The sequence below is a fragment of the Micromys minutus genome (genome assembly GCF_963924665.1).
Source record: "Micromys minutus genome assembly, chromosome: 21".
NCBI classification, from domain to species: domain Eukaryota; kingdom Metazoa; phylum Chordata; class Mammalia; order Rodentia; family Muridae; genus Micromys; species Micromys minutus.
This window is the reverse complement of record NC_137956.1, coordinates 36,819,034-36,843,803: the sequence shown is the minus strand read 5'-3', so window position 1 is coordinate 36,843,803 and position 24,770 is coordinate 36,819,034. Positions and strand designations below refer to the sequence as shown.

General features: G+C 44.5%; 1 protein-coding gene and 1 pseudogene across 2 annotated transcripts in view; one reads left to right on the top strand and one right to left on the bottom strand.

Moving 5' to 3' along the window:
• Positions 1 to 443: 443 nt before the first annotated feature.
• LOC308434396 (UBA-like domain-containing protein 1) lies at positions 444 to 21,717 on the bottom strand (annotated as a pseudogene). The gene is made up of 2 exons: positions 21,613 to 21,717; positions 444 to 943 (listed from the first exon to the last, which is right to left on the bottom strand). The product of its transcript is annotated as a UBA-like domain-containing protein 1 (transcript).
• Positions 21,718 to 21,961: 244 nt separating this feature from the next.
• COL6A5 (collagen type VI alpha 5 chain) overlaps positions 21,962 to 24,770 on the top strand; it is a gene marked incomplete at both ends in the record, with an annotated part of 95,460 nt that continues 92,651 nt past the window's right edge. The window contains 2 exons of the mRNA XM_080934673.1: positions 21,962 to 22,028; positions 22,957 to 23,634. Of these exons, the coding sequence (XP_080790799.1) occupies positions 21,962 to 22,028; positions 22,957 to 23,634 (745 nt within the window). The remainder of the gene's footprint in view (positions 22,029 to 22,956; positions 23,635 to 24,770) is intronic.

Here is a 24,770-nt window from a genome sequence, read left to right as displayed (position 1 = left end):
AAGACATACGTATAAGTACATAAGACACAGCTACAAGCACACATTCGGAGAAGGCTCTGCATTCCCAAGGGTAGGGACCTAGGCCTGCAGGCCTCGAGGCAGGAGTCAGTCATCTGTCTGCCACCACGTGATTCTCTCAAACACTCCAAGTGGTGGGGGCCAGGCAGGTAAGTCTTTGTTGGGATGGCTGCTTGGTCTCCAAGGTGCTGCCCACTAGGCACCCAAGCCACTGAGTCACATCCATGTGAGCTGGGGGTGCCTGTGCACCTTGAGTGCAACTGTGCGTGCTGGCACAAGAATGCCTGGCTAGAGTCTAGTCTCTCCCCCCCAGGGCTCTGAGGTATAGGGGTGGGTGAAGAGAGAGGAGGGGTGAAGGTGCCCACAGAGACATCCTTTCCCCCACCCACAGGGTTCTGGCCTCCGGGATGGGGGAGGGGCCTCCATTATCTCTCTGCCTCCGTGGCAGGGTGGGCCCTTGGTTCTGAGGTGGCTGGCCTGTTGGGGAGCCAGGGAAGGCCAGTCTGAAGACGGGGAAGGGAGTGCCGTAGTCCACAGGGGCAGCTGCAGTTGGTCTTGCAGTTGGCCACGTGGGTGTTACAAAGCTGCCAGTGGCATGGGGGAAGTGCGGCGGGTGTGATGTGGCCGACGTGGCCATCGGGATACCACTGCTGCCACCACCGTAGAAGCTTTCAGAGGCCTTGAGAGGGCATCAGGGAAGTTGAGGGGCATGGTAGGGGTGTTGGCAGGAGTGCACATCATCTGGTGGTGTTGGTCTCCTGGAAAAAGACATTTGAGGGCTGTCCCGAGCTGCCAGTGGGCCGCTTGCAGCAGTTGCTTCGCCTGGTCAGCAGCAGAGCCCGGACTGCTTGATCATGACCTGGTGTCTGAGCTCGTCCACGTTCTCGGACACTGCACCGCCGCGCAAGCGCAGCCCCGCTCCGGCCTCAGGCGGTCACCCTTAGCGAGCCTGTCCTGGCTAACGGAAAATGTATTCTTTAACAGTGTCGTGTACACTTCATATATCCAATGAAAATGAAATATTACGTTAGGATGTAATTTGATATGGTGTGGTGTGTGTATGGAAGAGAAAGGAGAAGAGAGAAAGGGAGAAGGGAGAGGGAAGGAGGGAGAGGGGGAGAGAGAGAGCATGCTCTACAGAGACTGGAGTGGCTATGGGCTGAGTGAGGGTGAGGATAAAAAGAGAGCTCTTAGGGGAACATCTGAGTGAGCTCTCAAGGTTCAGTGGCACGTCAGCTGGAACACACATGTCAGCTTTGCGAAAGAGTGAAGGTGTTTGTCAGTGTGGACTGCGTGGGCCACACCAAGCTAGCAGTGATTTCAGTGTAAATTGGGAAAGTAGACTTGCATCTATTTTTTCCCATCTAAATCACTCCTGTTTACATTCCTGGCTCTAAGTTGAACTCCATCCTATTGTTATTTCGATCCCGGTCTTGGGCTGCTGTGAGGGTTCAGCAGCTGAAATTGCTTACTGCTTTGCTTTAGCTCCCAGAGTCCAATCCTAGGGACCCTCACTGTGGAAGGAGAGAACCTACTCCCTCAAATTGTCTTGTGGCCTCCACACGTGTGTGTGTGTGTGTGTGTGTGTGTGTGTGTGTGTGTGTGTGTGTGTGTGCGCGTGGTGGCACCCGCACACCCACACCCATATTGGTCATGTCCACACACAGTTAAATATGTGAGTTTAAAGTCAGACTTCCTTTAGGGTGGACTGTTAGGCATCTTTAAAGTTCAGCCTTCTATCTGGTACCTGAAATGGTCCAGCTGCTCTGTGCTCACCATAGCTTAGCACACCCCCTTAAGCTTTTTATTCTCCTGTACCCCACTATGCCCCCTCCCATCCGACTCTTCCCTGAAGGCCAGCAGGACTTCTCTCTATGGTGGGGACAGGGTCATGGTTAGGTTTGGGACATCTAGTAAGAAAACATACCTGAAAGGTTTTAAATGCTGGTTAGGTGTGGCACATCAAAGAAACATAGTTGCTACATTAGGGGATACTGTGTTCCACAGTCAGCATCCTGAGTCCTTTAAGCTGGGGTGTTGTTTCCCCTTCCAGGGTGGCTTCCCTCATTCACAGGACAGCAAGTAGGATTCAGAGACAATGGAAGGTTTGTGGCCCATGGGCTCTTCCTGTGCAAACTGAGACATGCTGGGGTTTGTCCAAGCTGGACAAGGAGGCCACCATGGCAGTGAGGACCTGGTGTCTTTACCTTGACAGACAAGGTATTTTGTTCCTGATTCCATGGGTTTCATAGGCAAAAGGAATGACCACCTGAACAGTGAAAACAGACACCCAAAGTCAAATCAGAGCCTCCATCTCTGGAGATGGGATATAACTGATTAGCTTCCCAATCTAATTAGTAAGTAGAGCATATATATATATATATTAAGAGCATGGCTAGACTTAGGGCTAAATGTGAGATTGGTTCCACTAGCATATTGCTTAGTTTGAGGTTCAGTTTAGAGATAAAGGGAAACAAAGTCATGAATGAAGAGGTAAAAGTTCAACTGTCAGAGAAAACCACCTATGGGTTGAGCCGGCTGATGAATTTCATCCTGTAGCCCAGCAGCTTCCAGGAACCTGCAGATTCTGGGGAACACAAGGTTGTGTCCTCATGACTATCAAAGGATGGACGGATGTGGGGAAACTAGCCAACATGGCCACATGGTGACTCGCTACACACTGCCAGCTGATCCTCCCTCCGCAGAAGACAGAGGGAAGCAAGGATCAGCCTAAACCAGTGTCAAATCATGACACTGATGGCGTTCATTCTGGTTGTCACCGACACACTGATAACTAGTGCTCCTGACATTTACACTGTCCTCCTTTCCCCAGCCCAGTGTCCCACCAAAACTCCATAAGTTTCCCATCACCCACCAGGCAAGACTCCCCCCAGCAATGCTTCCAACAACTTCTTTAATAAGCTCCCATCAAAATTCTTATAAAACCCACACTTCTTTTATAATTTGGCAAAGCCCAGCTGGATATGGCTCCAATCACTTTTTTTTTTCTTTCTGCATGCCAATTTCTCACCCACACTGTCCCAGTGACCCTGGGCTCTGTCAGTTCCTAGGAAATTCTGAGGTCTGTTTGTTCCACTGTCTTTGTACTAGGAGACCTCAAGCCTGGTCCTCGCAAAGCTGGGGTGACGTTAGCCCAACTTCAAGCTCACTGCTTCTCATCCCCAAGCCTCTCCTCACCGGACACCCCCTGTGTCAGAGAATCCTGTGCCTTTGTGACTTCCTCAGCATGCACAGGACTCCAAAGTCCTTCACCTGTCTCTTACCTCAACACTCCAAGATCAAGAGATCTAGTTTATCACTCAACTCCATGTCCCTAGAATATAAAGCAGAGACTGACCATGGTAGGTTTTTAATAAATGTTTTTTGAATGAACGAACTGGCAGCCAGAGAGAAAAGGATTGTGGGCTTATATAAAAATATAAGGGTATAGATATATATGGTGCTGATGATGGGTTTATTAAAAATCATATAAGCACTAGGTATGGTGGTGTGTGCCTTTAATCCCCAGCAACTGGGAGGCAGAGGCAGGCAGATCTCTTTGAGTTCTAGGCCTGCGAGGGCTATACATCAAGACCCTGTCTTAAACAGAAACAAAAACAAACCCAAAAACCAGTTACCAAACTAAACCAAGGGGTGGGGGGACAAACCCAAAAACCAACAACCAAACTAAACCAAAGGGGGAGAAAACCAACCCCCCCAAATCAAAAACCAACAACAAAATCAACCAACCAACCAACCCTAACCAGCCAACAAAGAAACAATCCAAATCATATAAGAGGCATTTGTAAAGCACTTGAAAACTCATTCAAGGCACTAGCTGGTTGGTAACCACTAAACACGAGCTACATAGGTTTAGCATTGTCTGAGCTTCTGTTCAACTGATATGCTTCCACATTATCTCTGTCCTTTTTCTGTCCTCTGCAACTTTTCTTTCTTTCTTTCTTTCTTTCTTTCTTTCTTTCTTTCTTTCTTTCTTTTCTTTCTTCCTTCTCTTTCTTTCTTTCTTTCTTCCTTTTCTTTCTTTCTTTCTTCTTTTTCTTCTTCTTCTTCTTCTTCTTCTTCTTCTTCTTCTTCTTCTTCTTCTTCTTCTTTTTTTTTTTTTTGGGGGGGGGTGCTGGTATTGAATCCAGGGCCTTGTGCATGCTTGGGAAGCACTCTAGCACTGAGCCACATACTCAGCCCCTGCCCTCTGCATCTTAAAATTACATTTTCTGGCTCTGTCTTAGTTAGGCCTTTCTTGATGAAGCTGATTTCCCTCTCAAGAATACAGGGTCCTAATTTCGCTGTCACATCTGATGAACTGTGAAAATCGAGAGACCGACCTCTTACTGCTCATACTGGGATCAGGAGCAGAAATCCAAAGCTGTAAGTTGTGCCTGGGTCTTCTGCATGTTAGTTTCCCCTTTGCTTGCCGTATTCTTCCTCCACCGTGGTGCTCAGTGAGGTCTAGAAGCAACCCTATTTTCCACTGGGGAAGGAGGACGTGTGGTCACAGGTCCCAGGGAGTGACAGGGATGGCCTGCCAGTCAGTGAGCACAGTACAAGTGATGGGTCAGCTATGACACAGGGATGCCTTTCTTGAGTTTGGTCACCTGTAGCACCTCCTGCATCAGGAAGTGGGGCACTATGCCTTTTCCTTCCTGCAGGGCCACCTTCTCTGCCTTTACAATTTGCCTTAGAACAATCCTGTGTCCTGTAAGCTTTTGGCACGTATAAACACGACTCATCCCAGGATTCTGCCATGTCTAAAATATTTCCACATAAGGAATGCTTTTATAAAATAACAGTGTCTGTTTTTTGGTGTGAAATCACTAATTATTACATCCCGTGCCTCCTGTGAAATGCGCCATCCTAACAGACGGGAGGATGTGCTGTTCAGTGCGGCTTTTAGGACAAGGTATTTGGCGAGCGAATGAGAACAAAGCAGCGTTTGTCGAGCATTAACTACATGATGCACACTGGGCTCTCAGAGGTAACAGATCTACACCACACACAACAGCATTAATATGTTGTATACTTAACCATTCGGGGAACTGAAATCGAGAGGAAAAACAAAATCAAGGAACTTGTTCCAAATCAGACAGCCAGGAAAGTAAAGCACATAACAGAAGACACACTTTGCAAGCACATCATTTTGTCTCGTTCCGACGCATTGTGTGGCAAATTATATTATGTTCATTTTGCCAGCAAATCAGACCCGCTTGCCCAGAATCATCATCTTAAATCCTCATCTCGCTGCTTGTGAACTGAGAGCTGTTGTCTCCCCAAATTCACACTCTAGTTTGGAAGATGTTGCATGAAAAATAATAGCGTGTTTCCCGACAGCTTAGCAATATATAATGGAGTTGTTATTCTTGTTCGGTAAGATCTAAAGGAAATATTGTTTTATTAGCTTTAAAATCAAAATGAAGAAAACACTTGCAATGGGGCTTGAAGTGTTTAGCGAGGTCAGTGGCTATTATTCTTGTTGCTTGACTCATGAAGACTTGGGGTTTTCAATCTTAGGGGGACACTTTTATTCACTTTCCTCAGCAGGACCAGACAGGTTTCTCAAATTTCAGAGATTTTTTTTTTTTTTCCAGCACCGAGGGAGGCTGGGGTTTTCTCTTCTTTCAGTTAGGAACCCCTGAACTTTCTATTTCTGATGGCTCTTGGGGGAAGAGGGTTTCTCTTAATGACATAGTTTCCAGTCTAGCAGCATTTGACTCAAGACTCTTGAAGACCTAGCGGGTATCACTGTCTCATTGATCCTTTCTTGACTGTACTGTGCCAAGTCATCCTCACGGCTTCCTTGACCCTTCTCTGTGTTCCTGTAACACAGAATAACACACACGAATGACCGTGTGCTGCCAACAGCTATATTTCTTAGAACACCAACAGCTGGCCCTCAGTATTAGACTGTTTTTTTTTTTTTTTTTTTTTTTTTTGAGACATGTAACCTAGTCCGGACTCAAATTATGTATTCATATTCAGCTGATAGCTGGAGAGGACACCGGCCTTCTGACTCTCCCGCCTTCATCTTCTAGGTGCTGAGATTACAATGTTGTGTCACAACAACCAATTTGGGCAGTGCTAAGGATGAAACCCATGGCTTTATGCTTGCTAGGCAAGCACCCTAGCAACCAAGCTACGCCCTGCTGATTAAGACAAAGGTGATTAGTAAAGATGAAAAGGCAGAGACAGCCTTCAGGGTCCTGCCAAAAGTGAGTTAGGGGTGTCTGCAGGACTAAGGTCCTGGCCTGGATGATGAGGTTTGCAAGTTAGAAGAATTGTGTTTGGGTAGAGTTCATGGCATGCTGGCTGTGGGTTGTTGGAAATGGGCAGATGAAGAAGCTGGAACAATCCTTTAACTTGGGGAAGCTGGTCACTCTTGCTAAGCCAGCTGCTTTGGTAAGCTCCTTGTCTTCCAGGAGCAAGCATTTCCTGGAGGAAGTGGCTAAGTCACCTCTACTTGTTTTCAGTGTGCCTTAAACATAGAGGAAATCGAATTATATCCTAATATTATTTAATAATGAGCTCCAGGTATGAGTAAACATTTGTTATTAATTTTAAAAGTGTGTGTGTGTATGAGTGTGTGAGTGTGTATGATTATGCGTGAATGTGTATGAGTGTGTGTGTATGCGTGTATGTCTGTTTGTGTATATGTGTGTGTATAAGTGTATGTGAGTTTATGAGTTTTTGTATATGTGTGTGTATGTGTGTGTGTATTTGTGTGAGTGTTTGTGTGTATGAGTATATTGTTTGGGGGTGGGAGGTCAAAGGATAATCTTGGGTTTGGTCTTGCCTACCACCATGTTTGAATCTGGGTTCTTTCCTCCTTCACCGGAACCTATGCCGGAATAGTTGGCCTGCGAGTTTTTGGAGATTCTCCTGCATTTACCTTCCATCTCTCACGAGGTTTGCTGAGATTGAAGACACATCCAGCCTGCTTTCTCATGGGCTCTGGGGACCTGAATTCAGGTGAACAGTTTTATAAGGCAGGTGCTTTACCAATGGAGCCATATTCCTGCCCATTACTAATTCATCACAGGCGCGGCCAAGTGACACCGAGGAAACATTGTCTGTGTTCGTGTCTTCTGTTAAGAGTTCTGACTGCATCATAAAGCCAGATTTCAGTCAAGCCTTCTGCATCCAAAATTATCTTGTATATTTCTGATAATATGGATTTTAAATTTCACCTGTGTTTCCCAGTGGGGACTGAGGAGCACAGAGCAGCGCTTAGTATTTAATACCATGATGTAGTTCTCAATTTAAAACATTTTCAGGAGTCAGGCACTATGCAGGCTGGGCTAACAAACGCTAAACGTAAGTAACGATAACTCTGGGGAAAATTTAAAAGCCTCTTCCTACTCGAAGGGTTTTTTCCCTTTATTTCACACCCCCTTTCTTTTCCAGAGAAAAGACAATGTGCAACCCAGTTTAGCAAAGTAATTTAGGTTCATCAGAGCCCCTCCTCTGTTCTCCCTGCCTGGATGCCTTCATCTGCTCAGCTCCGAACTCCACTGTTTTGGTCTGAATTCAGCTAATGCATCTTTACTAGAATGGGCATAATCCTCGAGAGAGGATGTGTTTTACATTACAGTTTCTTCGGGAGAAATGTGTTTCAGTTTTAGAAGAAGAAAAAGGAAACAGGAAAGGTTGATTTCTCTAGAAAAGAAAACAGATCCCCCAAAGACACTAGATTTTATACAGCGATGGTAAAACCTAAATCATAATCGCCATCGCTTGCATTGCAAATAAACCTCCCATAATAATACATTCTAGAGAATTTTTAGATCCCTCTTTTCTCCCTCAAGTAAATTTTGCTTGGGAAGATGATCCCAAGTAATAAATTTTTGCTCCCTGGAGATGTGGACACAGCAGCTGTAAAGCTCCTCCCATCGGGGCGTGGCCAGAGTGTGAATTAGAAGCTGACTTTGTCGCCCCCCCTCCAGTTCTCTGGCTTTCCAATATTCTTGCTCGGAAATGTCACTCTGTATTTTACTGTGTGTGGTCAACAACTGCTAAAGCCTGGACCAGAGCTGAGGCTCCGGTGAGCAGTCTCTGACACTCAGTCAGGATTCTGGGACACGCTGTGCAGGTCACTTGGAACTCTGCAGTGAATGGGTTCCGATCAGAGTGGATACATTCTGTGGGGACAAACCATTTTACTCTCACATAATAATTTTTTTCTGATTAATGCAAACCAAAACAGGTATTGGTTTTTACAGAATTTTGTGTTCTCTGTTAAAAAAAAAAAAAAAAAGCAAACGACATAATAAAAGAAAAAAAAAAATCTTAGCCATCCGGTTTCCATCTTCATTTCTCTTTCCCACCTGATTCTTTGTAGGGACACACATGGAAACTTTCTAACATCAGAAGCAATGACAGTATTGGGGGAGGGTGGGGGTGGGTGTTCTGGAGGGGTTTACTCACTAAGTCTCTCATGATAGCCTTTAATCATTGCAAGTAACTCCAGCAGGTGTCTGATATTTATGTGTGTTAAATCTCAAGCACAAACTCATGGCCATGAAAGACAAACAAAAACCCGATGTTAACACTAAGTAATGCTTTCAGACCTGCTAAGCACACCTTCCCTCCCCCCACCCCGCCCCCTTTTCCAGAAATCCCAGGATAAAACCTGCTGCTGCTTCTGAGGTTAGCCTTTTCTCTTTATCCTGCTCTCCTTAGGGTATGGCCCTCCTAGGAGATTTTCTCTGGTTCCTAACTAGCGGTACTGCAAACCTGAGGAGTCAAAAAGCAACTCCACAGCCCCAGTAGCCACAGTGACCTCTCAGCCAGCTGATATGGTTGTGGATTTCTGAGAAACTCTGCTTTGCCAAGTTCATGCGGCTTCCCTAAGACCCGTGCGGTGGGCCAAGCCAAAAGACAGCTGGAGCCTCTGACTGCTGGAGTTCAAGTTTGCCAAGCTTTAGAGAGTCCCTGGGGGAGCCAGGCCAAGGGCGAGTCAGCGCTGACTTAAAAGAGCTGCTGGTGCTCATTCAGCACCTGCCTCGAGCCAGAACCCGGGAGCAAGGCGCATGCTCCACAGGGGACACAGGGCTGCAGTGCGGGCTGCCCCAGGATCCTCGGGGACCCCAGGAAGCCTTGGTGAGTGTGAGGTGCAGGGCTCCCAGCCTGAGACTCAGGGTATAAGGAGACTTTTCCCCTGCAGATTTTGCTTGGGTTCCAGGATCGAGGTTCAGAGAATGTTGTCACTAAAGGAAACCGAGGTTCCTAGAACAGCAGTTCTCAACCTACGGGTCGCGACCCCCCCTGGGGTGGTGTCTAATGACCCTTTCACAGGGCTCGCATATCAGATAATTTGCATATCAGCTATTTAAACTGAAATTCATAAAAGCAGCAACATTACAGTTAAGAAGTAGCAAGGAAAATCGTATTCTGGTTGGGGTCATCATAGCATGAGCAACATCTTTAACGGCCGCAGTATTAGGAAGGCTGAGAACCAATGCCCTAGAGACTAGATTCTTAGAATGGAAGAGGACCTCACAGCAGTGTAGCTTCTGGGTTTTAGAAGCTTCTCTAAAATGGCTGGGCACCGGGGGTGGGGTGGGGTGGGGGTGGGATGGAGACCCTCCAACCTAGACCTGCTGAATGTGAATCTGAGGGACTGCTCTATCATTCAGTCAGCCTGTTGGTGTCCAAGGCCCACGAAGAGAACCCCCAGATAGCAGTGGGTGTACTCTGGGTGGATTCCACAATGATCTGATACACTCACTGTACTGTGGGAATTGGCTTCAAACTCTAAACTGCCCTGTGAGATTTCCTCAAAGCAGCACCCACTTCTATACACTGCTGAGTTTCTCGTGTGTGCAGGACTCCAGCGAAGAAAGATTTTGAGTTAGCTGCTCTCAGAATCTCCACATTGGGTCCCCCAGCTACATCTTCAGTGGTGGAAGCCTGTTGGTTTGGTGCAGGGTTTCCTAACCCATGTGGATATTGGTTTTCAGCGCTCAGCTGCCCTACAGAAGTTCATTTTCATTGCTGTTGCTGCTGTTCTCCGTCTAGCCTGATTGGTTAGAAAAGTTGCAAGAGATGCGTTTAATGAATTCTGAACAAAACCTCCAAGAAAAATCCACGTTTGCAAGATAATACTTTTAGACGAGTATACTTTGGTTTATTGTGTTACAGTTTACAAGGAGAATAAATAGGGGTACTGTTAGTTGTTAATTAGTGTGTGTGTGTGTGTGTGTGTGTGTGTGTGTGTGTCTACACATGCCACTGGTGTACTTTCATAGGGCAGAGGACAAGTTGTGGAATTTAGTTCTCGATTTCTGCTAAGCACATTCTGGGAATTGAACTCATATCTTTAGACTTGGCAGCAAGCTGTTTTGCTAGCTGAGACATCATGGTCCCTAGGGCGTCCTGAGACTTCTAAGGAATTGACTTAAAAACACAATCCCCCAAGATTCTAAATCATCCCTTCAGATGAGTTGGCTCCTCATCTTTGCCCGGAACCCATCCCACCTCATTAAATATTTGATGACGAAGGCACACATATACTTTGTGGTCAGTTATTGACTTCATACTTTTTCTTTTGCTGGTTTAATTAAACTAAGCCTAAATCTTTTTGGTACCAATTGCTTTGTGTCTCTCCCAGATTTGCTTCTCTTTGGATGCAGTAAGTGTGGTGTTCTGGTTCAGCACTTGCCAATTTTATTTCAAAGTGGTTTCTCTGATATTTTCTACCAGTCACAGGCGTATGACACTGAATGACCATCGCTGGCTCAGATAAAACAGAGATGTACACAACACAATTTTGGATACTGATCAGGGTTGCCTGAAAAACAGTTTTAGTGAGGTCAGTAAAATCAGGAGGCTTCTCCGAGAGTATTGGAAGCCTGCAAAGATGGTTTGTGTCTTAGTTGGGGATTTATTGCTGTGAAGAGACACCATGACCAAGGCAACTCTTAGAAAACATCCAATTGGGGCTGGCTTACAGGTTCAGAGGTTTAATCCATATCATCATGGCAGGAAGCATGGCAGCGTACAGACAAACATGGTACTGGAGGAACTAAAGAGGTCTACATCTTGCTCCTCAGGCAGCAGGAAGGGACTATGTCACACTGGGCAGAGCTTGGGCACTAAGAGGCCTCAAAGCCCACCCTCATAGTGACCCACTTCCTCCAGCCAGGCCTCACCTACTCCAACAAGGCCAGACCTCCTGATAGTGCCATTCCCCATGGGCCAAGCTTTCAAATGCATGTGTCTTTGGGGGCCATAGCTATTCAAGCCACCCCAGTTTGCAACTTAGTTTTCAGATGTAAGCTGTACAAGGTTTGTTCTGAAGATTTCAATGAGTATGCGCTCATTTGATGGTCCCAGGTAATACTTCAAGCCCATTCTGTTAGTATGGAATGATGTGTTAGGCTAACGATTATTATCTTGGAAGGCAGCAGGGTCACGAAGAGACAGGAATGGTAGAATTTTAGAAGGATAAAGTAGTGTACTGGAAAAATATCTTTGTAGTCAAGAGATTGCAAGCCTTTGGGTGAGGTATGATAGGTGCTTGATCCTGTCTCTTTGTAATGTGGGTGAAATTATAGTTACTTTACACACTAAGGGAAGAATTGAGCTGAGTAGACAGTATATAAGATGTTTTCCATATTGTGGATATATTGAATATGTGCTAACATCTATTAACATTATAATTGTATAGTGAATTTTAGGCTATTTTTTTTTGTTAAAATTTATTTTGTTTTATATATGACTACACTGTAGCTATCTGCAGATACACCAGATGAGGGCATTGGATCCCATTGTAGATGGTCGTGAGCCACCAGGTGGTTGCTGGGAATTGAACTCAGAACCTCTGGAAGAACAGACAGTGCTCACTGAGCCATCACTCTAGCCCAGGTTAATTGTTGTTTAGTAACTAGGAAACTAAAGCATAAGTTTGAGTAAAGTGTGATGTATATTGTCAAAGGTCTGGCCAGACTTCTTGATTAACAGGAAAGCATAATCTATAATTTACACGCTAATTATTTACATCTGAGCATCGCTAAAGTTTAACTATGTATTCACGAGCATACTATCACTATTTTATCATAGAAATCAGAGAACTAACTCACCAAGGAAAGTCCTATTTTCTTTCTGGTTTACAGACTTTTTTTTTTTTAAACCTATCTATAAGATAACCTTAGCTTCCAGGGAGTTTCCAGTGTGTTTTCATAGCCTAGCATATCACCTTGTCAATCAATGTAAGGTTTTCTTTCCTTTTCCCTTTATAAAAAAAAGATTTATTTATTTACTATGTATACAGAGTTGTGTTTGTCTGTGTGTCTGCATGCCAGAAGAGGGCATCAGATCTCATTACAGATGGTTGTGAGTCACCATGTGGTTGCTGGGAATTGAACTCAGGACCTCTGGAAGAGCAGACAGTGCTCTTAACCACTGAGCCACCTCTCCAGTCTTCTTTTTTCCCTAAAGAATTATTTACTTGTTTATTTATCTGCGTATTTGTTTATATTTTATGTGTGTGAGTGTTTTGTCTACATGTGTGCAAATGCATTGTGTATGTGCAGTGCTTATGGAGGTTAGAAGAGGGCATCATACCTTTTCTAAAGTAGGAGGCAAATCATAGTCAAAATTGTGTAATGACAATTTTGGAGTTTTAGTTTCTTAAAAAAAGTATACGATTGTCTTTGTTTTAATCCCAGGTTTAATACATAGGGTTGTCTCAGATTGTCCACTACTGACTATAATTTGCCTCCTACCTTAGAAAAGGTGTGATTTTTTGCCAGCTGCAGATAATTTCTGTGATTGTGATGTTTGGAATTTTGGGGACTTTTAGGTCCCTGACAGGTGGGGTTGTTTTTGTTGTTGGGTTATTGGTTGCTCGATGTTGATTGCTGTTGGTCATGCTTTGTTAAGTAGTCACGAGCCAAGAAGAAACAACAAGAAAAAAAATTAGATAACCCAATGGTGAAGATCAAACTTGTCCCAAAGAATTCAGTGCCCCTAATCATCAGGAAGTAGTCTAAGGATAGCATCACCTCCTTTCCCCTCCATCCTTCTTTTTCTCCTGTCTAGTGTTAGGGGGTTGGAAGGGTAGAAAAAGGATCGAGAACAGTGGAAGAAAGAAGAACTCACAGGTAGCAAAGGCTGGCTGTATACGTGGGCATCCTTGCAAGAGGGAGAAGGGCTTTTAACTGCTCAACGATCACTCTGGCTTCTATAGGGTTTTTCCCAATAGAGAAAACAAAACAAAACAAAACAAAACTTAAAATGTTAGAATATTGGACAGGAAACTGTAAGTCTGTAATACTCGATACAAGATGAGAATAGTTCTTAGTTCTTTGGGGGATACAGTGTGTGTGTGTGTGTGTGTGTGTGTGTGTGTGTGTGTGTGTGTGTATGTGTGTGTGCGCGCACACGAGTGCATGCGAGCAAGTGAGCTCATACCCACATACACATGAATGTGTATAGCAATGAATAGGGGTGCTGGAGAGAATGTCTTAACACCAGCCTTCCAGGTAACTGGGTAGCTAAGGGCATTCAAGTAAAACAGATGATCCTCCCTAAGTAGAAGTACTTCAGGCATAAAATTAGAGGAATAGTGATGTTTTTGCCTAGGCCTTGAAGGAGTCTATTTAAAGTGTTAGCTTTAAACCACATAGTAATTCTGGGAGGTTAAAAAAGACAGACACTAGGCTGAGATGAGGTGCTCAGTCAGCTGACAGTGATCCCAAACTTCCGGTCCCTAGAGCACTTCCTTAATGGGTGGACAGGGTTATGTTGTAGAAGAAATGAGACTAAAGATGACTTCACATATATAGCTTTGCATGTGATGAGATTAAAAAAAGGTATTTGTAAAGCGTGAGCTATAATCAAATTGAGCAGCCAGCATCTGAATTTGATTATTTGGAGATTTATTGTCTGTCTACTCGGGTTAATATTACGGAGCATGCTAGCTGTGGGCCATGTGGGTAAGATACCTAATGTTAATTTATTCTTCTGTGGTTTTGGGAAATAAAGATACACACCTACAGGATGTGGGGGTAGAGACAAAGGATGAAGAGCATTGATTGTCAGGTAATGAGAGCTGTGTAAGTACTGCTGCCCCATCTCTCACAACTATGAAAGTGAAAGAAAAGATGAAGCCAAAACTAAGCTAATCAAGACAGCTGACTGGAAAATAAATATAAAAAAATAATATACTCATTTGAGTTAAGTACAGCAATCACTTCAAAGCACAGTGAGGGGAAAGCTTTGGTTCTCAGTAGTAATAAACTATAATTTAGCATTCAATTATGAAGGCTGAGCATGCAGAACCCCATCTTGCTAGATACTTTGTCCCTCAACACACTACCTCCCACAAATACATCCAAAGGTTTTACAGAAAACTTAAGGAACCAGAATATGCCTCCTCCAAAAAAAATTCCCATAAAATTAAAAAAAAAAAAAAAAAAAGAGAAACATTTGTAGGTTTCTGACTTTCTCTTTTATTACAAAGCAGATTCCTTAGTTTGTGGCTTGGCACTTGGGACTTCCTGTATTTTATCTCTTTACAAATTATTCTGACTCCTGATGTGGCTCATGTGGTCTTGGAAGGAGCCTTTTAGTGTAGGTTCCTCTTTGTGGCTGAGAGGCTGTAATAGTTCCATGAATTATCTGCACACTCTGGGGCTGGCTGGCTAGCAAGTGAGAGATAGCAGAATTGTTAACTCACCTATAGCGGAGTTTCTCTTAAGCCTTATTCATCATGGCCTTAGAAGACCGGCATACACAGGGCTAATGCACACTCTGTTCTGGTGAGTATGTCCTTAGAATGAAACATCAGCTGTTGTCTCCTCCTGCAGAATGGAGAGAAGCTTGTGGAGCACTTTCCTTGTTCTAACTAATGGGCTGTGTTGTCTAGTTCTTGGCTATGTTCTCCATCCCTGATATCCACTTCTTTGTGCATAAGACAACTCCAGTATTGGAGAGGGAACTCAGTCTCCTTCAAGGTCTATGTGATGCAGAAAATTATCCTTTTTACGAACCTGAGCATCTCAGTACCACCCTTCTCCCAGCCAAAGCCCATCATCGGCTCACAGTTGCCAATAGGATAAAGTTAAGTTCCTTCAAAGCTCCCTAGGGTATCTAAAGCCTCCACTGCCTGGTCCTTTCAACCCTGCCTTTCCTACATTGTCTTCCAAGTTTCTCCTTCCCCCAGTCCAGTCTCTAATCTCTCTCTCACTCTCATGCACAAAACACACTCAAGTGCACACATGCATATTCAAAGCACACATGCATGAATACACACATGCCCACATATATGCACACAAACACACATATATATACATGCACACACACCCACTCAAACGAACACACACATTCGAGTGCACACACATACACATGCATACCTCGACTGCTTATTTCCACCCACAGGACTCGCTGTCATTCGTCGGATCTTTGTCATTTTTGCCTTTTATACTCCAGGAGCCTTTCACATCCTCTTTAGATGCCATCTCTTCCTTGAAGCTTTTTCCAAATTCTGTGCTGTTTTCCGAGTGTTTTGCCAATACCCTTGTTGGAGACGATACCTCATTCTGTCTTCTTACATAGCGATTGCTGTCTACTTTTCTCTTTCATGTGCTTTGTTACTTAGTACTCTGCACCAAGCACTGGAGTCAGAGAGACATAAAAGTCAGGCTTGGTTTCTGCTCTGGAAAAGTTTTTCCCTCAGAGAGTAAACAAAGGGAACAGAAATCTTGCAAGCTTTTTGTCTGTTGTTCTCCTGCTAAATCTAAAACACCTTCAACAGATCCACCTGTCTCTGTCGTCCAGCTGCTGAGGTTAAAGTAGATTGATTCTCAGGATAAGTTTGCTGAGTGGGTAATGTATCAGAAGTATGTGTGTGGGTCCATGTGAGCACATATGTACATATATGTATATGCTTGGGTACATAAATATTTTTGAACTATATAAAGTCCAGTGATACCATGGAGGAGAAAGGATGGCCTTGTCTACTGCAGGAGTTGGACTTGGCTAGGAAAATACACTGTTTTTGCTTCATGTAAAGACTAGGTTGTCACTTTCATTGTCCTATATTTCCTTTTTATTTATTATACCCTGAGGCAGCCATGGAGCCTTCATTTATTACAAAGGTGAAGCTAGGACTGTCTCTATGTCTGTACACTGCTAGAGCCAGCCACACCCCAGGACAGTTCAAGGATGGTCCAGTTTGGTAGAAGGATGCATTAGTTATTTTATTCATTGACGTGGCAAGACACCTGACAAGAATCGATGTAAGGAAGGAGAGGGTCATTCTCCTTCACAGTTTTGGGTTGTTCTTCATGGTGACCAATGGGTGAGCCTGCTGGGTACATTGCATCTGGAGTTAGGAGAGATGAATGTTGGTGCTCAGACTGTATTGTGGGTTTTTGGGTTTTTTTTTTTTTTGTTGTTGTTGTTTTTGTTTTTTTGGAGACAGGGTCTCTTTACATAGTTCTGGTTGTCCTGGGACTCACTATATAGCCCAGGCTGGCCTTGAACACACAGAAATTCACCTGTCTCTTAAGGACTGAGGTTGAAGGCATGCTCTGCCATGCTTGTTTACAAAGTTCTGTTTTTAAAAGTGTGTGTGTGTATGTGTGTGTGTGTGTGTGTGTGCTTGTGGAGGCCGGAGGATAACCCCAGGTGTTATCTTTAGCAATATTGCCCACTTCCTTTGAGACAGGATCTCTCATTGACCTGGAGCTTATCAATGCTGGCCAGTGAATCCCAGGCATCTTCCTGTCCCTGCCTCTCCAGCACTGGAATTTTACTTGGGTATTGGGAATTGAACTCAGGTCCTCAAGTTTGCAAAGCCACCACTTTAGCAACTGAGCTGTTCCTCCAGCTACTTAGTTTTTCCTCTTTATTTAGTCTGGAACCCCAGCCCACAGACTAGTGCCACCTACATCCAGGTAGTCTTCCCTCCTTACTTAAACCTCTCAGAAACACCCTCAAATGCAAGCCCAAAGATGTGTTCTTAGGTGGTTCTAATGCAGACAGGTAGACAATAAAGACTAAGCACTGTATACAGGCTTGGTGTAGGATGCTCAAACTGTAAAGGTGACTTATTTATTTATTTATTTATTTATTTATTTATTTATTTATTTATTTATTATATATTATTTATTATATATAAGTGTCTTCAGACACACCAGAAGAGGGCATCAGATCTTATTACAGATGGTTGTGAGCCTTCATGTGGTTGCTGGGTTTTGAACTCAGGACCTTTGAAAGAACAGTCAGTGCTCGTAACCACTGAGCCATCTCTCCAGCCCCAAGTTGACTTTTCATGTATAGATCATTCCTTTGTCATCCTCAAGACACTCAAGACATGGCCTTTTGTCCTTGAAGTTCCTGGCTTTTCTGCCATGGGAGGTTTGAGAGGCCATTGGGTGGCAATGGCTGGTAGAAGGAGTCTTTTAGCATTTTCGAATTAATCCAGTTCAACAACTCTTTCCTGGGGGCCTGTTTTTGAGCAGACATTGAGCTAGACACTTTGGACGTTCAGCAACGAGACAGGAGGCATCCCATTCTGCCATCAGCAAATGTTCAAACTGGGAAGAAAAGATGTGTTAAGAAAAGCCTGTCTAGAGTCACAGGCCAGGGAAAAAAGTGCTAAGTGTCCATTAGATGTGCAAGAAGCTTGGACCCTGGATGTGTTGATAGATTTGGGGATATGGAGGAGATCACACATTCTCTGAGGAATGGAGCCAGGGAAGAAAAAAGAAAACCATGGAAAGACCGCAGAACCATGTAGCACCCACAGAAAGATAAAAAAATCAGGCTGGGCCCCTCACTGTCCGTACTGATGGGAAAACCAAATATGCATTCCAGATGTCCCCAGAAATGGGCCAAAGCACCAGAGGCCATGTGACCATGGATTTGCAGTTTATCTTCAATAGACCTCAGATCCCTAGCTTTCTGGTAATGCACGCATGTGTAATCTGGGGCCTTCAGCAGCTGGAGTTTAGGGTTCCTAAAGTTGTGACCTTTGCCCTTTTGCTTGAGCTCCTTATTCTGGTCCATGCCAGACCCTGGTCTGCGTGTGGGGGTACTTATCCTGAGTGATGGATGATTAACCAGGAGGAGAGGAGGGTAGATCCTGGGAGAAAGGAGACAGCAGCTGATAGGAGGGGTACCTCACTTTTACTTTCTACTCTTTCATTTCTTCTGTTCCTTTAGATGCAAAAGGAGAGAAAGAAAAAAAAAAAAAGAGCACGTGGTTCCAAAACACTATTTAATAAGCTGGTTTAGCTTTAGGATTTGGCTGTGTAAACTTCCAATAAACTGTTTACATAAGCAGTTGCAAGCCAGAGATCTCAAGACCCCAATGTCTTTGTTGTGTTAATAAGTTACTAAATAATTTCTGGTTTCTTGTAGTGTCTGACTCTGCCAGAATATCATAATCTTACCATATGCTTAAAACAAAACAAAACAAAAACACAAAAATACTTAAAGATTTTTGCTTTCCCGATTTACCAAATCGCCTCAAGACCCCGAATTGCACGTTTCAAAACAGACCGTCTCATTGTGTGACAAGAGAGTAGGGGCTGGAGAAAGAACGGTCAAGATTAACACAGGAACAAGCCAGTTGGCAGGGAATGGGCTGGAGACCATTCCCTACCTGGGCTTCATGAGTCAAACAGAGCATGCTCAGTTAGTATGCAGAGGGAGGCAGGAAGCTGTTCTTCACTTGGGCTTCATTCAATGAGCAAAGTATGCTCAAAGAAGGTGCTCTTTGTGCAAACTAGAGATGAATACTGTATAAAGGTCCTATAGTGTATGGTCTGCCTTGTGATCCAATGCGTTCTAGGCTTCTTCCTCATCCCACTAGCTGGCTTCCATTTTGGGGAATGTTTTTTCTATCTGAATAGGCCATCTCTGTTTCTAACCCTATGTCCCTGGTGCAGTTCCTGGAACACAAGTTCCTAGAATCTGGTACCCTCTGAACTCAGACCATCTTCCCAACTCTGAGCTTGTTTTTACTTTTCCTTTCTTGATATGTTTTTTCAGATACTGGCCAAAATTCTAAGCATACTTTTCTTGGTACACTGGGCTTTCTCACTCTCTCCAAAGCCTTGCCACTCTTTGGCCCTTGTTTTTTTTTCCTCTGTCCCTTCTCCATCTCTGCCCCAGAAAACTATTAAGATTTGTGGTTTCTCCTGTTGTGTTGTTCCTGAACCCCAGTAAAACTGTCCTTACGCTTCCTTCTGCATGGGTTTCTAAATTCTCTTTTTAATAAGATGGAGAACTCAAAAGGAAACCTTGGTTTCCCTGGTAACAATAGGAAGTACAGTTACCCAGTCAGAATGAGCAATGTTGCCCAGTATCAGATGTGTAGATGGCTCCCCTCCTGATGTGTGACTTAACTATTCCTCTGCAGGCGATATGGGGTTCCCTCCTCCCAGAGGCTATGCTAGTTTGGATTCCTATCAGGATCTCAGAGTTGGGAAGCACATGGATTGAGTTGGGTCTCTTGGAAGCTTTCAAGCTCAGAGTTTCTTTGAGTCCCCAGTCTGGTTAGGGCTACCTCTACTTCAGACAGAGATTAAAATCTCTAAAATATAATTACACTATTAAACTCTTTTCAACATAGCATTAGGGGATGTCCTAGTCAGGGTTTCTGTTCCTGCACAAACATCATGACCAAGAAGCAAGCTGGGGAGGAAAGGGTTTATTCAGCTTACACTTCCACATTGCTGTTCGTTACCAAAGGAAGTCAGGACTGGAACCCAAGCAGGTCAGGAAGCAGGGGCTGATGCAGAGGCCATGGAGGGATGTCACTGGCTTGCTTCCCCTGGCTTGCTCAGCCTGCTTTCTTATAGAACCCAGATTTTCCAGCCCAGGGGTGGCACCACCCACAATGGGCTGGGCCCTCCCCCTTGATCACTAGTTGAGAAAATGCCTTACAGCTGGATCTCATGGACGCATTTCCTCAAGGGAGGCTCCTTTCTCTGTGTTAACTCCAGCTTGTGTCAAGTTGACACAAAACCAGCCAGTACAGGGGATCATAAAATTTTAGGGAGAGGGTCTTAGAAATGTATGAGATTGGCCCACCCCTAAGTACTGGGATAACCTTCAGCCAATCAGCTCTACACAGATGCTTGCCCCCTTTCATTGCTGGCAGGCTGATTTGAGTGCTGAGGTTTGATTGTTGACTCCGAGGATCATATCTCCAAACTCAGGAAGCCAGAGGCCTATAGCTCCCTGCTTTGGATGCCAAAGAGACAGGTCCCCAAAGAGACAGGTCCCCAGACACTCAAGTCTAATGTGTATTGCTCTAGGGAGACTGTAGCCAGTAGCAACCCTGGCTGGCAGCTATTGTCATTCTTGGCTTACAGTAGCAGCAGCAGGTGAACAGCAAGCAGCCCAGGGAGGTACCCTCTTATAGCTCTTAAAAAGGCTTGGCTGCTAAGCCCCTCAGTCCCACAATGACAAGTTTCTTAGACTTAGAGTATTGGGATCTTTAGGCCTAGGCAGTGGCCATTGACAGTGGCTAGTCCTCACAGCTCTCTCTGGCCCTGTGTGTCTGACACCCTTCAAAGCTCTCTGGGACTTTCCCAGCCCCCCCCCCTTTCTCTTTCAACACCACTCTCTCTCACTCCCCCATCCCTCCTTCCCTCCCCCTTCCCTGTACTCTCTGGAGCATGATGGCTGCTAGTGTGAAGCTGCTGTCACCTCTACTGCTGCTGCCTTTGTGGCTGCTATTGCTCAGCCACCAACTCCACTGCCATCTCCCCTTTGTGTTTCCAGTTCAGCCTGCTCTACTAACAGCAAGGGCCCATTAGCTGTGTATGCCTCCAGAGAACAGGGCAAGCACCAGGGCCCCCAGAAAGAAGCCTTATAGTGTTGCTCTACCTGGGGCAAGACTCTAGTCTACTTAGAAGAAAGCATTTGGGATATTCTTCACCACAGTGGAGTGAACCACGATTCATTGGATACTATACTAAATGCTTAAGCAATGGGGCTGCAGAGATGGCTCAGCAGCTTTTCCAGAGGGTTAGGGTTCAATTCACAGAACCCATGTGGCAGCTTACAAACATCCATAAGTCCAGTTCTGGGAACTCTCATCCCTTCTTCTGATCTCTGAGGTACTGCATACTTGTGGTGTCCAAACTATCTATGTGCATAAAATTAAAAAAAGAAAATCTTAAAAGGATAAGCAACAAAATAAAATGCAGACAAATTGGGCCTTGCAAAAAAATGTGAAACCGCTTGTCTTAAAGTGAGACTTAAGGTGAAAATATAATCCACAGGATGGGAGGAAGTCTCTTTGGTGTCCAGTATCGGGATATGTGAGCAATTCTTGCTACATGCCAACAAAAGCCTGCTGAAAAGTAGGCATGATATAAATGTTTCTGCCCAATATGCATGGGAAAAGATATGATCATTTTTCATAAGGAAATGCAGATCAGAACCGCAGTGAGACCCCATTTGTACTAACTAGAGTGGAGGTCTCGCGCAGCCGAGGCCGCCTGGAGTCATGTAGCTGAGCATGAAGGTGAACACTGGGTTCTGCTGCCTCCCCCCCAGATGATGGGACCACAGGCATTGCCACCACATCCACCTGGGATCACAGCATTGCCCCCATACCCAGCCCCGGTCACAGGCGTTGGCACCACAGGCATTGCCACCACATCCACCTGGGATCACAGCACTGCCCCCATACCCAGCCCCGGTCACAGGCGTTGGCACCATACCCAGCCACATTCAGGGTTCAACTCCTCAACTCACATCAACACCTGCTTTCGGCAAATATTCCTTGTGCTTGGCAGATGCTGCAGAAATATGCCTGCTTAAAAAAAAAAAAAAAAAAAAAAACAATAAAACTTCTTTTCAGTACACCAACCTATAAGTGGTTCCTGGTATTTGATATTGCATATAATCCATCTTGCAATTCTTTTTTTCAGAATTAAAATAAGAAACCCTGTTCGTTAACAGAATGATGTTCCGGCTAATTGCATTTGTCCTGATCCTCTGGACTGAAACCCTGGCAGACCAGAGTCCAGGTACTAGTATATATTTTTGTTTATTATTATTTTGGAAAAATAAACATTTTATGCTTTATCAAACTTTAATATAAAGGAATACTTTACTTACTAACGGATCAAAGTATATATATATATATATATATATATATATATATATATATATATATCACTTAATAATAATAACAACAACAACAACAGTAGTAACAATAATAATAGCCACAGGACATAACATTCAACAGACTTCATCCCTTAAAGGTAGGGAAAGCTATGGGTAAAACATCATAGCCCTGGCTAGAAAATCTTTATTTATTGATTTGCATAACTCTCAGTGTCTCATATCTCTGGGAATACAGTAGGCCTAACTTGTGAATAGAATAGTTTGAGCCTTATCTTTAGAAATGTTGCAGAAATGCTGACCAGCGGACAATGGAGCAGGCACTTGGCAGAGAGCAGGAGAATTCAGCTTTATTTGCATGGCATACTTTGTAAAGTCTGGCCCTAGCCCACAGTTTCTTATAGCTTTCATAGATAGGATAACTGTTAAAAGTCTCTACTGATGTGAGCACCCACGGGTGTCTTTGAGTTCCGTTTCCACCCAAGGAACTTTCCATTATAGTTAAATATCACCAGAGGAGGTGGAGGTTAAGGCATTCCTTCCTCTGGATCCTTCAAGCTGGATCTGTAGAATGAGCAGACAGCTGAGGTCATCACTTCTTACTGCGGTTTCCAACAAGTGTTTCCTTTTCTAAGAGAAAGGCCTCCAACAAGCTTGCAGAGCTCAGCATGCTAGACTATTTCAGAAGTAAAACTTTAATTTGTTCGCGATTGGTCTTCGGATTTACGATGCAGCTTTGACACAAGGACATAGTCTCAAGTGAATAGTGATGTTTAAACTGTGATGGAGAGATATGATTGTGTGTTTGCTTGCTGTCTTCTTATTGTGCAGGGCCAGGCCCCGAGTATGCAGATGTGGTGTTTCTGGTGGACAGCTCCGATCACCTGGGCATTAAATCCTTCCCATTTGTGAGAACTTTTCTCAACAAGATGATCAGCAGCCTCCCCATAGAGGCCAACAAGTACCGCGTGGCCCTGGCCCAGTACAGTGACACTTTCCACAGTGAGTTCCAACTAGGCACCTTCAAGAACAGGAACCCCATGCTGAACCACCTGAAGAAGAACTTCGGGTTCCTCGGTGGGTCCCTGAAGATAGGGAATGCCCTGCAGGAGGCACACAGGATCTATTTCTCTGCTCCCACAAACGGAAGAGACAAGAAACAGTTTCCCCCAATCCTGGTGGTGCTGGCTTCAGCGGAGTCTGAGGATGACGTGGAAGAGGCTTCGAAGGCCCTGCGGGAAGATGGGGTGAAGATCATTTCTGTGGGGGTGCAGAAGGCTTCTGAGGAAAACCTGAAGGCCATGGCCACCTCTCGGTTCCATTTCAACCTCAGAACTGCCAGGGACCTCAGTGCGTTTGCCCCAAACATGACACAGATCATCAAGGATGTGACTCAGTACAGGGAAGGGACAACTGTGGCCCTAATTACACCTGAAGCCCCAACCACACCTGTAGCTCTAACCACACCTGAAGCACTAACCACAGCTGCAAACGATGTTGATATGACAGGTAGGAAGGCCTCGAAGAGGCACCCAATCCCCCATGGGCTCCGTATCTATCCACCCTTACCCCTGGCAGCTCTTGTCTGTGCTGTCTCAGTCCACTAGCTGTACTGAGCTGATGAAAATTTCCACACACCGGCCTTTTTTTTGCCTCCACCCATGTCATTTCCCTGGCATCAATCCTGTTGCCTTTCTTCGCCTCCTCTTGGCAGAAGAGTCACCATTTAAATCTCAACCCTGTATCCTTTCTCTCTTCGGATGCTTTCATTTTGGGACCCAGCATTCCTTGGGCACATCTTAATGACAGCAACCTTTCTCATGATTTTCCCATCTCTCTCTGTCCCTGTCCTCTACCATGCTATAAGGGCAGAATTGGCAGCTTGTGTTTTTTTTTTTTTTTTTTTTTTCTTTTTTTTCTCTGTCTTCTTTGAGCCTAGACAGTGAGCTGGTGTCCTGCTTCTTGTTATGAGTAAACATATGTCAGCTGTCATAGATCGCAGAGAGCCATCTAGGTGGTCCCTTTTTCTCCCTAGTCCTGGTGATGTAGGGCTGATGAGCAGTAATCCAGTAAGAGCCACTCGGCGAGCATATCACAGCTCTCGGTGGGAATGAGGACTATGGGATGAGAGGCTTATCTGCACATGCTTTGTGTCTCACAGGCAGTATAGAGGTGGCTTGTGAGGTCAGCAGTGTGTATGCCCAGTGGCATGGCCCCTCCCACCCCATTTCTTCTAAGCCTGTGTCTAATGAGTACCAATCAGTACCTGCTCCAGACAGAAGGCACTTGTCACCGCTCCAGCTGGGTAGTCAGCCATCCTATGGTGATAGGTTTTACATTTATAACTAAATATTTCACATTTTCATATATATTATATATATATATATATTTGCTATGCATTAGTAGAGCTTTTTAGGAAGACTCTGAAGTGCTGCTATTAAGTAACAGTGTCTATTCCCAGCAGAGTTTATCTTCAAACTGAGGAAATACTAGTAATATTTATCACAGGCTTCTGGATAAAAAATGAGAGCAATTGGAAGCATCTCAAATTGAATTGGCCCAGTATCTATCTCCCTCACTTACCTAACTGGAGACTTCAGCTGTTACCTTGCCTATGTGATCATTTCCCATTTACTTTTCTGAGG